General features: G+C 37.7%; 1 protein-coding gene across 1 annotated transcript in view; it reads left to right on the top strand.

Annotated features, from left to right (window-relative positions):
- Positions 1-3,225: 3,225 nt before the first annotated feature.
- Positions 3,226-15,130, top strand: part of LOC121954550 (ras and Rab interactor 2-like) — a 55,318-nt gene continuing 43,413 nt past the window's right edge. Inside the window, exons 1-2 of the mRNA XM_042502125.1 lie at positions 3,226-3,448; positions 14,616-14,711. Coding sequence (XP_042358059.1) covers positions 14,655-14,711 — 57 coding nt within the window. The 5' untranslated portion in view covers positions 3,226-3,448; positions 14,616-14,654. The remainder of the gene's footprint in view (positions 3,449-14,615; positions 14,712-15,130) is intronic.

Here is a 15,130-nt window from a genome sequence, read left to right as displayed (position 1 = left end):
GATTATTTTTGTAAAGATTTGAGAAAAGGTAGTTCCTTTTCGAATAGCCTTGTAGCAATAAAGGCAAGTGGAAATATGCTGGAACTATCCCTTTATTCTGTTTTCTGTGAGTGAGTCACTCCTGAAAGACTTTGAGGCATGTTGTGCTGTAAGAAGGATGAGAGCTTATGTTGTGAGCAATTGGATTTAGAAAATTCTTTAAAATGATTTTTTAAAAGCTGGGGGAAACTGTGCAGAAAACTGCATTATAATAATCATACGTTTGTTTTTGTTTTAACTGATTAATTTTTTTTCTTTTTGTCTTTTTACTTTTAACATAATTTTTTGTTGTTTTTTTGGTAACCTTTTACACTTTTCTTGCTAGTTTTGGGGTTATTTCTTAAGTTGCTCATTGCCTTTTTTTAATTGCAAGAAACAAGTATATTTAGAATCTTTTTTTAAGGCTAGGAAAAAAATTCTAGAGCATATTTGGGATCATTATTATTATTAATATTATCATTTTAAAATCTTTTTTTTAAAAAAATGTATCCGTTTGGTGTTTGTTTATTTGTTTGGGTGTTGAATTCTCTTGTGCTCTTCATTGATTTTTTTTGCTAATTATGTCCATTATGGTTTGAGTTGTCCTTCTGTCCCATTCTTGTGAGCTTGATATCTCCCCGCCTGAGGGTTTAAACGGTGACGGCCATTATTGTTTTTTCAGTGTTGCTGATGATGATATTATGGATCGTAGATGGTGAGATCCATAATTTATTTATTTTTTGCTATTGTGCATTGAGAAACTTTCTTAAACTGTTGGACTGTTTATATGTTTGCCAACAAAGTTTTTCATAAAGTGACTATCCAATCGTGAACGACTGACCCTTCTGAGGATCCCTCTTATACTCATCATGACACTATCACCCGTCATCAGTTAACCTGCTGACCTGCAGAATGTTCCAAACAGGTGTTTTATTAACATTCCATAACTCTCTCGGTCTTTTGTTGGTCCTGTCACAACTTTTTGGGAACATTTTGCAGGCATCAAAATCAGAGTGCAGGCCTATTTTACAAAACCCCCCCCAAAAAAAACAAAACAAAAAAAACCCTTTATGGCTTGCTTAAATATTACACACACTCATATTGCTGGGTGCACAAAATGTGCAAAATGTAGATAGATATAATTTTCTACTTTCATTTAGTATTTTTTAACCATCATCAGTCCTAATTAAAAATATCAAATAGTCACTGATTTTTGGAATTTTAACCCCTGAAATGCCAGGTTTTTGTCATGATGCCAGTATGTTTTAAGATAAAAAAAAAACACACACACAAAAAATGATTAGTATTATTTTCAACATGCTAAGTAGATTATTCTTTTATGATGATCACAGACTGGGATATGTCAATGATAAGCTGCAACATTTATTTTTATACATTATTTTTTGGGCTGTGTCAAATACATCTCATAGTGCTCTGAACACAAAATGCGCTTTTCAGTATCAGGCTATTAAAATGTTGTACATTAATGTGATTTCTTTTACTTTTATTGAGTTTATTTTTTGTAACCAGCACTAGTCCTTATCGTAAATATCAAATATAAATAAATCCTCTGACTTTTAACCCTTTAAATGCCAGGTTTTTGTCATGATGCAACTATGTTTTTGGATGAAAAACAAAACAAACAAACTTATTTTCAATATACTACATACTAAGTAGAATTTTTAGTAGTAGATGATTAAGTAGATGATTAGCAGCAACACTGATTGTGACAATGCACCTAGTGGAAATGTATTTTCTTCTTATGCCACATATGGTAAAAATGAAATCATCAGGTGGAAAATAGTAAAAATGAAAAATTCCAAGACAAAAGCCCTGAATGACACCCAGAAATAATACAATGCATGGTTTTATGCTTTGGTGGCTGTGGGATCAAAAATTGCAGTTTGAATGGGTTTCAATTCACAATTTTTGTGCTTAACAATTTGGGTTCCACAGTGTATTTTAGATTTATTGTAGGAGCTGAGCTGGAAATTCCAAAATTAGACAAAAATACACAATCTTAACAAAATTTATGTCATATGCATGAACACAGCCAAAATGATAAAAAAAAATATGAAGAATGAAACACGTGTAAAAATGCTCCAAACAGTCCCTAAGGGTTAAACATCTTGTCTTTGTTCTGTATTCAGTTATATATAAGTCTTAAAAGATTTACAAATCATTGCATTTGTTTTTTAATTTTCATTTTGGGGGTCTTGTAAGAGTGATTCCATCTCTTAAGGCATTTTTGAAAAAGACATCTAAATATTGTTGTTTTGAACTGGAGGTAAACCCTAGAGCTATGTGGAGGGACCTATAACATTTTCCCAGTCGGCACACGTGATGTGAAAGTTAATGCAGTGTGTTTTTGTTGCTTTACAGTGCAGTGGGGGGAAGGAAGACGCAGTCAAACTCACCACAGAGAGAAACAATCCATCCGGAAGTGCTACAACTTCACCTTTAAATTAAAAGCATGGAATTGGACTGCATCACCAGGGTAAATCTGGAAAGTGATTCATTCTAAACTACTGTCAAACCTAGGTGTCAAACTGAAAATCTTTGTAATTTTTTTTTTTTTAATGGAAAAATCTTATAGAACTAAATACATAAAAGCTGTTTACTTAGACCACATTGTTGCCTTATCTCTTTAGGAAGTACTTGTTTCTTTTTCTCAAAAGAAAAAAAAAAAAAAAATCCCTCTCATGTGCTTAAAAATTATCTGAAGAGCACACCCCATTTGCACCCCCCCCCTCCATTTATACTGAACATTCCCTTAAGTAATAAAAAAAAAAACAAACAAAAAAAATCCGTTATTGGTCAATTAAATAAAAAAAATAAACTACAATGATTATATACATAGTCATGATGATAACTATGTTGCACTGGCAACTTTTGAGCAATTTTATTAATAAAATAAAAAGAATATCAGAAAGACAATTGTTGTAAGTAAACCATTATATAAAAAAAGAAATCCAGGTTATGTAAACCATTTTGTCTATAGGTTAGTATAGTTGATATTGTATTAGCTTTTATTTAGATCCAGTGCAGATCCAGTAATGTACTTTAAATTGTATTTACTTTTTTTTTTTTTTTTAACGTGGTGTAAGCTGCTTTACAGGATAACAGTTTTATTTTGGAAAGTAAAAACGGAAATCCGTCCTCCTCGTGCCGTGCTTTACGCAAAGACAACAACTTAGGCAGCAAAAAGCTTCTCGCAAGAGTTTGGGACCATGGAGTCAGCCGGCGCCGGACAGACTCCGTTCACTTGATTTTCCACAGCTAAAATTCTGAAAAATACTTATTAATAATCATAGGTAGCGAAGATAGCATTAGCCGACATGGAGCTATAATGTCTTTTACAGCTCCAGAAACTCGTCGGAGCAGCGGAGTTTTCTTCTGCCGAGCTGGAAGAGCAGTCCTGCTGTAACAGGCAAGTACCGTTCAACTTAGCTCTCCTTTGTGTTGACAGGCTGCTCTGCGATACCGTGTTTTTGTCGTGTGGAGCCAATTTCCAGACTGAAATTTAGCTCAGTGTCGTGAGAAAGCGAAAACTCTCAGCCACAAGGTTACTATTTGTTGTCGTAGTGTCGGTAATAGAGAGGCAGGAATCCTGCGGGACGTGTTGGACAAGTTCTCACCACCTGTTGCACGACGTCACTGTTTAATGGGTGTAATTGTGGCAGCGGCTTTTATCTGGGCTGAATAAACATTTTGCATTAAAATACTACTCCAAACCTGTCTTCGGCATTCAAATAAATGAAATTACATTATCTAAATGAGATGAAAGCATCTAAATTATTAACATACAATTTGCTTTGCTTGGGGGCCACTTTTGCAAATTGACAGGAGGCCAGGGGCCAGTCGCAGCAGCCTTATACATGATTTTTGGATTTTAAAGTACTTACTACAAGGACATGTCTAGCATTTTGGGATGTTTCTCGGATTGTAGGACATTTCTAGGATTTAAGGACGTTTCTAGGATTTTAGGATGTTTCTAGTATTGTTGAACATTTTTAGTTTTTTTTTATGAGATTTATCTTATTTTAAGGACGTTACTATGATTTTAGGACTATTTTTTTTTTTTTTTAAGGATTTTAGGACATTTCTAGCATTTTGCAATGCTTATAGAATTGTAAAACATTTCTGGGATTTTGGGATGGTTCTAGTATTGTTGGACATTTCCAGGATTTTTAGGAGATTTGTCATATTTCAAGCAACCGGGGCTCCCGGGGCACCCGGCCCCCAGCACACTATAGAGGGCCAGATTTAGCCCATGGGCTGTAAGTTGAGTATCACTGATCTAAAAACATCTCTCCACATCTGACATTTCACTAAGCGTTTTGTTCCTGTGCTATGCAGTGTGGCTGGTATCGTTACCAATAACCGTAATTGTATAAGGAACTGTTCTTTATTTATCAGAAGTGGGGGGTCCCTGGGGCGTGACTTGTTTATTGGTGCTGTTTGTTCTTTTACCCTCCCTGGATAAAGAGAGTGCCCCAAGGATGATGTTTTTCTGTTATCATCACTGGTGCTCTTTATTAGTTGTTAGATTTTTAAAACCCACCCTTTTGTGTTTGAAAGTGAAAAATGGAAGACAGAAATCCTGGAGCTGACAAAAGCTCCAAGTTGTTGTGCATGCTGGTTAGTTTGTGCAAACTGTTTTTAAATGACATATGTAGATCGAAGTGATTACATATCACTATTTTAAGCACAGAATTGGATATATAAATATATTTTTTTCTTACAGAAGCACTTGTTCCAAATAATGTGTTCAAGGACCATCGGGAATATGATATATATTGACAATTTTCTCTTTTTCTCACAGTTTTTGGCTATGATAAATATATATGATATATATGATAAATTGTATAATTATATTGGCAATTTTTAAAGAAAACATACCTTCCAAACTCATTTTCGGGGGTAAATACAAAAAAACGTAAATAAAAAAATTCAACTATGTAGAGTCATATGCCCCTTCCCTAAACCAAAATAAAAAAACACACAGTGCTTAATTTTATTTTTTTGCACCCTCTACCCTTGCATAAATAACAAGCAGTTCCTCAAATAGACACATTATTTCATAGGCCTTATTTACTGTGGTGAATGCTGTTTATACATGTCACTACTCAGAGATTTATAACTACTTAGCTGGTTGACATCTTGGTTACAAATCTACACATCACATTTTGACTAGATTAAATATGTACAGTCTTTAATCCAGAAGCATGTTTGGTTTTCAGTGAGAAATGTAAGAAGATTTTGTCAAGAAAACAAATTAGCCAAAGCATTCCCCTAAATTCTCACAGCCTGCAGCATGAGTTGATATATGAGCAGTATTGTCTTCCAGTCCATCCACTTGTCTGCAGGCATGTTTTGTATGTGGTGACCTAGGACTCAGCTTTCTGTGGCCCCTGGAAGTCTCCAGCTCACAGTCTGGTGTGTCATCTATTGTTTGCATGGTAATTGGACTGCTGTTTAGAAGTTGCTGCAAGGCTTTTGCATGGTTCTCAGACTGTAACTTCACTGATTATCACCAGCCACACGTCCTATCATCTCCCTTTCTTTTTCATAAAAAAAAAATCAAAAGTATTTCCTGGTACGGGCTCAACACCCTGGTTTCTCAATCTCCTCAGAAATCTGCTAATGTGCTTAGCGCTCAGTTTCTGGACTTAAGCAGGCTAGCTCTGCTGTCTACCTCAAACCTGAGTCACAGGTCAGGAATTCTAGAGGAGCGCATTTGTCTGGCAGCCTGGTTTGACCACCTGCTTTTGAATCTCAGACTTGCTCTCTTTGTTCAGGTGGGGGTTTCTGGGATTGTTGGACATTTCCAGGATTTTAGGACATTTCTAGGACTTAAGGACACTTGTAGGATTTTAGGACTTTTGTTGGATTTTAGGAAAGTTCTGGGATTTTAGGACATTTCCAGGATTGTGAGACATTTCTAGGATTGTTGGACATTTCTCAAATTTTAGGACCTTATCAGATTTTAGGATGTTTTCTGGGGAGAACTGAAATTATCAGGCTACTTTTAAACATATTTCAGGTCATTTCCTAGTTTGTTTTTAATTTTCTTTTTTTTTTTTCGTTTATACTGATTTTCAAGGTAATCTTCATGGAAATGTTTTCGAAAAAATGCTAATTTTTTGGTCACTTCTTCATTCATTACTCATTGCCTTCTTCCCAGTTTTGTAAATATATCAAGCCAAGTTGCTCAGGTGTTAAATAGTTAAACCTTTGAACCCCAAGAAAAGTGCTCTTATTTGTTGAAAACATGGGAAAAGAAGTAATCAGTAACTTGGCAAGAAATTTCCTGCATATTGCAAAATTTATTAGATTTAGGATTTTTTTTTAAAAGCTAGAGAAAAAGGTACAGAAAACTATATTATAATTATCAAATTAAATATTAGGAATTCCATTATTATTATTATTATTATTATGCACATTTTTCCATGTCATTTCCTTGTTTGTTTGTTTTTTTCTTACATTTTTCCCTTTATAATTTATTTTAAACCTATTTTCAGGTTTTTTTTGTATCTTTTTTTACTAATTTCTTGTTAATATTGGGGTCATTTTGTCTGAAGTTGCTCATTGCCTTCTTCACATGTTTTTTAAAGAAATCAAACTAATATTCTCTGTGCTCAAAGGGTTAAACCTCAGGAGTACGTAAGTGATAGCTAATGTTAAAATTTCAGGATTTTTGAAGTAGGGTTGTAAGAGATACTTTTCTACCGTCCTACACTATCTTACTATGAAGCCTTACTGTTGTGAGATGTGCAACATGTGTCTCATTGTCTTGCTGGAATAAGCAGTTATGTCCCTGAAAAGATGTGGATGGCAGCATATGTTGCTTCAAAACCTGTGTGTAGGGGTAGTAGCATTATGACCAATGATACCAACGAAAACTATTTTTTTCTTTTAAATACATTGTTACCGTGATTATGTTTACAGGAACGTGATATATTAGTGGTAGGACGCTACAGTAGGATGCATTGGAGAACCTAGCTGATCAAAATAAAAAGGAAACTAAGAATAAATAACAAGAACCAAAGAAAAAAAACATCAGATGCTCATGTCTTAACTTATGTCATGCCTGCGGAATGATAAATACCTTAACATAAAGCAGGACTCCTAATTTTCTCTAGTTCCCTTCCCACTAGATGAAAAAAGTTCCACTAATGCTCACTAACATATGGCTTTTGTATTTAGAAGGAATGGTTACAATCAGCATTTTAATGACTCTGCAGCAGTCATGGGTATTTATTAGCTCCAGCTCTGATGGGCAGCATTGGAAATTTGACATCAGGATAGATGAACTACTTTTCACCCTTTTTCCAGTGCAGTGCAATTACACTCCACCGTAGAACACTGTCCATCTCCGTCCATAATGGACTAACATGCATGCATATGAGCATGTCTAGTACAAGGATTATCCAGCAACAGAAAATACCATAAGCCTGACTACAGTATATGTGGCAGATGCATAAATTGCACTATGAGCCTGAGCTGTACATTAGAGGATATAACTCATCTCAGTCCATGATTGCATGATTCAACACACTCCTTAACCCTTATGAACTGTTAGGCGCATTATATGCGGCTTTATTTTTTTGATCATTTTGGCTGTGTTCACGCATATGGCATACATTTTGGCAAGATTGTGTATTTTGGTTTGATCTTGGAATTTCCAGCTCAGCTCTTACAGTAAGTCTAAAGAACACTGTGGAAACAAAATTGTTACATTCAGACTTATGTGCAGAAAATGCTCCATTGAAACCCATTCAAACTGACATTTTTGTTCCCACAGCCATCAAAGCATAAAAACATGCATTGTATGTCATGTGTCCTTCTGGGCTTTTGCCCCCCCAAAAATATTTATATTTATTTTTATTTAGTCAGTCAGTCAGTCATTTTCTGTAACCGCTTGTCCTCGTAAGGCTTGCGGGGGGGCTGGAGCCAATCCCAGCTGTCATCAGGCGGAAGGCGGGGTACACCCTGGATAGGACGCCAGACTATCGTAGGACCGACACATATACACGCTCACAGTCACACCTAAGGACAATTTAGAGTCACCAATCAACCTGAGCTGCATGTCTTTGGACTGTGGGAGGAAGCCGGAGACCCCGGAGAGAACCCACGCAGACACGAGGAGAACATGCAAACTCCGCACAGAAGGGCCCCCGCCCGCGGACCGAGCCCCATTCCAACCGGGTTTCGAACCAGGGACCCTCTTACTGTGAGGCAACAGTGCCTCACAACATATATATATTTATATTTTTTATATTAAAAAATATTTTATTATATATTATTTTCTAAAGCTTAATTTTGAAAAGCACCCTTTATGCACAGAGCAATAGGCTTGTGTGTAATATTAAAGCTAAGGGTTAAAGTTTAAGATTATAAAAGCACAAGTTGCCCTGTTGTTTTGAAGATGCGCACTTGTTAACATCACTTACTTGTTGGGTTTCTACACGCAATGAAAACAAACCACTGTTGCCAAACTCTCAGAATTACTTAACATTTTACTTGTAACTTTAGATAATTATCTCATCAGTGAGGTTTTCTTTACAGTTTAACAAGCAAATAACTTCTGGTAAAATCATGGGAAACCAGATATTGCGCCTGTGGCTGCTTTACTGTGAGAATAGAATGACACACACAGCCATGATTCAGTCTCCCATTTCCCCATTTTGTGCTCTGTTAGTATTTCAACGAGTGACCCACCAGCCTTGTTATGCATCATGAGGGTCATGTAGTGTATGACTCATTGTCACAGTGTGCACATGCAGTATAATCCATTTGTATGTATAGATGGATGACAAATGAAAGGAAAAACCACATGAATGTAACAAAGTCCACCTCAGTCCTGCTTTTGCCACTCTGCCTCTGTCCCTCCTGACACCCCCAGCCCCCCTGCAGTGCCATTTTCCATCCATCCACGTGATGTCCTTAGACCTTCCCACCTGTCCCAGTCACCTGAGACTCCCATTCATTTGCTCCCCTGTTTCTGCTCTCCCTTATTAGCCCCGCTATTTACTGTATAACCTGCCCTTCTCCACTCATTCCCTGCCAGATCATAAATGTTGCTTCATATCCATGTTTTCCAGCCACCTGAATCAGTGACTGTAACCTTGTTAACCTGAAATCTGTAATATTTATCTACTTGTTTTAATGTCTCTGCACTGGCGACAGCCGTGGCCGGAGGCATTATGTCTTTGGGTTATCAATGCAGACGTCCGTCTCTTGCGAATGCAATATTTCAGGAAGGCTGAGGGAATTTGGCACAAATGTCCAAATTGAACTAGAAGATAAACTGGTTAGAATTTGGTGGTCAGAGGTCACTGTGACCTCACAAAACATATTTTGGGGCATAACTCAAGCATTCATACACTAATTATGACAAATTTTCACCTTAATGTCTTATAGGATAACTTGATGAAGTGATTCCATTTTATATGCAAAATGTCAAAGATCATCTTTACTGAGACATCATAATATTCTGCAAAAACACTTATGGTTATTATTGATATCTCAGGAACGGAAGGGGCGACATTTAGCTGGATACCAAATTGGTGACATTAATCTTGGGTGGCACCTTGAAACTGCTGATTGTAAAGATCTTCTGTTAATCCTCATTTTGCCCCAAAAATATACTTAACACTTTAAATGACTTCCTCCAAAGTCTTCTCTGGATGGATATGGATGTAAACTGCACTTAAACAGGTTGGCAGAGGTATACATCCACAAAGTGGTAATTCTAGTTTAGTTTATTATATAGATTACTCTATGCAGACCAAAATTAACTTTTATTCATTGTAACAAGGGGTGGGTGACATATCGAGTATACGTATCGCGGCTTGTTACACGTGTCATATATAAAATGACTATATCATGAACATCGGGTTAAATTGTCACATCATTTTTATAAGCCATTAATGTGTCGCTTCTCATGCTCTCTTCTACAGCTCTCTTCCTCTTTCAGATGAACACAAAAAGCAGGGCTTTTGCAAAGATCTGGACTGTGACTATTTAGTCACATTTTCCGACCATGAAGCACTACTGCGATTTGCAAATACTATTGATATCTGACCTGTTAGTTTGTTTCCAGTTTACAGAGACAAAATCATCAAGTTTAACAGCGCAGTGCGAACAGTCTCTTTTAGTGAGTGTTAGTGGTGGTAGTGTGAGCAGGTGAGGTGTGTGTTTGCATTTGCAGAGCTCTGATCGCAACCATTCAGTCACATTTTGTGACCACAGAGCAACAGTGCAACTTGCAATTATTAGTAATATATGAATCGCAGAGCTGTTAGTTTGTTGCCCACTCACAGTGAATGAATCCTCACGCTTAAAGGCACCGCAGTATCTGTTTCACTGTCTGCTCTTAAACTGCTAACACTACCCTCCAACTGTTGACTGCAAGCTTCAAGTCCTAAACACAATGCCTGAGACAAATCAGGTCCTTCAAAATAAAAGCACTATGGGTCCCACTTTGATTTATTTAATTCTAACAATACTTTTTAAAATTTCATTATTAAGATACTTTTTATTTTATTTCTCTTATAATCCTATTTTATTAAATGTTATTATAACAGTAGATCATTTATTTAACTTTATTGTAACTGCAGTTCATTCAATATTTTTATATTTTAGTTGTTAACATTAGTTAAAAGGACATTTAAAAATATCGACATATATCGTGTATTGCGATATAGCCTTAAATGTTTGTGATATTATTTTAAAGCCATATCGCCAAATCAGAAAGACAAAAGGTTTGACTATTGTGTCTACATTCTCTACAAATTTGAGTATGCAGGGAAGTATGTTTGATTTTTAAATTTTTGGGTAAAGGGACCCTTTAGAAACATATGCCCTTTGTCTGTGGGTCACACAGTATGAACTATGCAGGGCAAATTGTTGGATGTGGCATGTAAAATTGTCAGGCCGTCTCACACTTTGGCATATCAAGAAAAGATACAGCTCTGAAATTTTCCCTGAAATATTTTGAGGTAGGAAATTAGTGGTACAGCTTTCCCTGAGGATCGATCCCTGCGCCCATTCACACGTGACCCCATGCAGGAAGTGTTCCTAACATCTGAGGGACAGACTGCATTTGAGAAAGGGGCTTATGTGTCTCGGGGGCTTTTTGATGTATCACTTGACAACTGGCAGTCTACCGTTTATTTTTCCTTGACTGACAACCACAGGGGCCTTCCTGTTTACCTAGGACTGTGAATTACACACAGGTATGCAGTCACACAAACACAAACACAAACACACACACACACACACACACACACACACACACACACACACACCAAAAATCTTGCTCAAACCAAAACTCCAAAATTCCACTCTACCGCTTTGTTTTGACACAAGAGTTTATCCCAACAAAGCACCACTAGAGATTTGAGGAGAAAAGCAGAGTGAGAGAGATGGAGGTGGAGCTGCATGCTTTCTGTCACTCTGTGGCTCCTGATGCTTTCCAGGAAATACACCTGTTTCCCCTTGTTTCCCAATGTGGCATGCACACACATGCCAGTAAAAAACATGGAAAATTATTCCAGTGTTTTTCCAAATACTTTTTCTTTAGCCCAAAAGCTAAAGACTGTATTAGGTAGATTTCCATTACAGATTTGTGCAAAACTTAAGCGATATTTTTAAAATGTAGATAAAACACAATTGCGAGATGACTGTGTTTCCATTGAGTGACCTTCTGCGACTTCTCGTCTGGTAATAACATTCCTAGAAGCATGGCGATGGATGTTCAAAACATGACCAGCTTTATTTCTATTGCAGCCACCAGTCTAGATGTCATTATTTCCAAACAAAGGCCACATAGGCGTGTTGTGAGAACGACTATGGAAAGGCAAGCCCCTTATACGTGGGAGCGGCCGCGTATGAGGGATTTCTGGGAGGTGATAATCCACGATTTCACAGAGGAACTGTGGAATCAAAACTTCCATATGACCTGCTCAACTTTTCAAGAGTTATGCAATGCAATAACATCTCTTGTAGGTCCTGCTGCATCATGAGGGAGCCAGCTCCTACCGACAAGCACACAGTCATACCATCATGTGACTGGTAAAAGCGAAAAAAGTGTTTTCATTGCAGTTTCGTGAAATATGACATTTTCGAATTGCCTGAAATACCACCTCATGCAACGGTGAAAACTTTTTTGCGATAAATGGTGAAATTGACGTGCTTCCATTAGGCATATTTTTTCTTCACAGTTTCAATTTGTCCAATTTGATGGTTAGTGTAAACCCACCTAGTGTTCCCCTGAGATTTTTTTTACAGCAATATTTTTTTTGCCCTGCCAGAAGATATTTAGGACATCTGCTGACACAAGTAGGGCTTTACAGGGTTTTCCACACATTCCTTTATCTGTGGCAGTCACAGGGCACTATTATGCCTATGTCACCTTTAATGGGAAATAATGATGGCTAGTGCTGTCGCTGTAATAGAAATAAACCTACTAATGTCTGGAACATCATTCGCCATGCTTCTTGGAAAGATGGAGAAGTCGCAGAACATCACTCAGTGGAAATGCCGTCATCTCGCAGTTGTGTTTTATCAACATTTCGAAAATATTACCTAAGTTTTGTGCAAATCTGTGATGGAAACCTGCCTACTGTAATCAGATGCCAAAAACACCTTGAGTGGTTGTGTTTGATGTGAACATAACTGCTGCCGTACTAGAAGTTTCTTTCAAATGGCTGAGCTCCGTCCCCAGACTTGAAGGGATAGCCCAGCCCCTCTTTAAAGGAAACTCATTTTGCTAGATGTCAACCGATATTGTTTTTTCTGGGCCAATACCGATACCGATTATTAGTGGTTAATGAGACCGATAACCAATATTTTAAACCGATGTGCATTTAAATGCTTTTAGCAGATGTTTAATTAAAACTGAGCCTTCAAGTGAAAAAAAAGCTCCCAGAGGTAAAAGTTCTTCCCATGCTGACACTTTCCTTTCACTTTTTTATCGATGGTCATGAAAATAAAACGCAGATACAGATAATAGGCAAAATGCCAGATATTGGCCCCCATAATTGGTTAGGCCGATAATCTGTCGACCACTACATTTGCATGTTCATTCCATCAGTCACAATTTAGAGTTGAGTGTTGGAACTTAGATTGGTAGAGTGGTAAAATGAGAGCATCTCCTTCAGGCTCAGCTCCATCTTTACTCTGACAGCCCCGTACAACACCCACATTGCTGCTGATGCTGCAAAACATTTACCTAAAGCAGTTGGGACGACAGTCAGCAATTGTCTGCTAAAAAAGTGATATACAGTATATTGGATGTCACCCAAAGTGTGTGCGAGCGAGCAAGTGCATATAGAATGATGAACCCAGCTGACTCTGAACAGCAACTGTTTTCTCCAACAGGTTTCCCAAGTCTCTTCAGTGAGTCAGATACCAAACACACCACTCTGTCCAACAGAACCCACAAGAGTTTGCTTTCACAACAACCTTGTGTCAAAACACTGTTGTTGAAGTGTCAGGATATGAATTTGTTGTCAGTAGATGGATGCTGATGGTGTTTTTCTCTTTCATGTGTCTTTCATAAAGGGGGGGTCTGGGAGGTGTTTGCATGCCTTGACACAGCTGGCTCACATCAGCTGTTGTAACAAGATCCACCACAACATCTGGGTCAAGCTTCCCCGTGTGTATGCATGCATGCGATCTGCCTCTGCTCGTGCAAAATCAGTAATGGCACGGTTTTGCAGAAACCACATTGATTAGGGTTTCATTGTTTTGAGCGGGATCTGTCAGCTTTCCATCTCAGAATAACAAAATGAAGAGTCTTGTTGCTGAAAAATGGGCTTCTAGAGTGTTACAAAAAGGCAATGATGAAATGAAAAGGGGCATATGGCCACTTACCGTGGTGGAGTCGGACATACTTTCGTCAATAAATGGATTCTCCCCCGGCGCTTGTATACTGGGACAAGGACAGTAGTCCAATTAAATGACCTAATAGAGCTGTAACTGTAGCTCCAATCTAAATTTTAGCAGCTAAATGCTTCACTATGTTCACCAGGTAGTACTACACCACTGTGTCTCATTTGTGTTCTGATAAACAGAGAGAGAAAATGGCGAGAATGGGCTGAGAAAAACCTTACACATTCACTTTTTCCATGGCAGCCCAACAGGATTACAAAATCCCTTTTTCTGATACTCTGATCTGATTTTCTATTTTTGGAGCTGGACCATCATTAGGAGCACTACTGGAATACATACCAGATATTTATGCACCACACTGTCAGTGTGCAAGCATACTCTGGACACAGATGGAGCAGCATAATGTCATAAACAGTGAAAGTGAATTGGCTTGGCTGAACAGATCAGGAGCTAGTGGTGCTTTGATTGTTGGAGTTTTTTGTCTTTTTTTTCTCTCATTGCACATCAACATTCACTTCTGAGAAAGTGGAAGATGACAGATAAGGAGAGAAACAGATGTGATGCAGCTACAATATCTTTTTCAAACCACTGTTGTTGTAAATCTCCTCTGAGAGTGATGCTAATTGGACAAACCCGAGCTGCCTTGTTTTGTGTTTCATTGTATGCACAGCTCTAATGTCCTTTTTCCCTCACAGAACGTTCAGACAACAGACGGAGACAACTATACAGACAACATGTCCAGCACCATCAGTCAACCCTGCAAGCAGGAGAGGAAAGGCAGTTTCTTTAAGGTACGTACCACTCAAATAATCTAAATCTAAATGTGGGCATAATCAATTTAATGGATGTTAGCATTCACTTGTTTAAACTTATATAAACTGTACAAGAATGTTCTAAGTCCACAGAGGGATATGTGGGTGGGGGACAGCAAACCTTTCAGTTACAGGCTAAAAGCTGAAGATTAAAGAGGAGGGGAGAGGTGGAGCTCGCCTGAGTGCAGCTCTGTGTTTTTTTTCACTGTCAGCTATTTCATATCTGCTCATTCTGGTAAAGCTCAGTTTCTCCTGGATTACTTAACAGAGATGTGTTTTTAACGAAGAGGTAATAGTAGGCAACATATTCATCAGTAAATGAGACCAACTCAGAAAATGACAATACAACCGACTGTATACATCTGACTATACCAGCTGATGATTAGTTATATTGTCAG

Source organism: Plectropomus leopardus, chromosome 15 (genome assembly GCF_008729295.1).
Source record: "Plectropomus leopardus isolate mb chromosome 15, YSFRI_Pleo_2.0, whole genome shotgun sequence".
NCBI lineage: Eukaryota > Metazoa > Chordata > Actinopteri > Perciformes > Serranidae > Plectropomus > Plectropomus leopardus.
The sequence above is the reverse complement of the archived record's forward strand: the minus strand, read 5'-3'. Positions and strand labels throughout refer to the sequence as shown.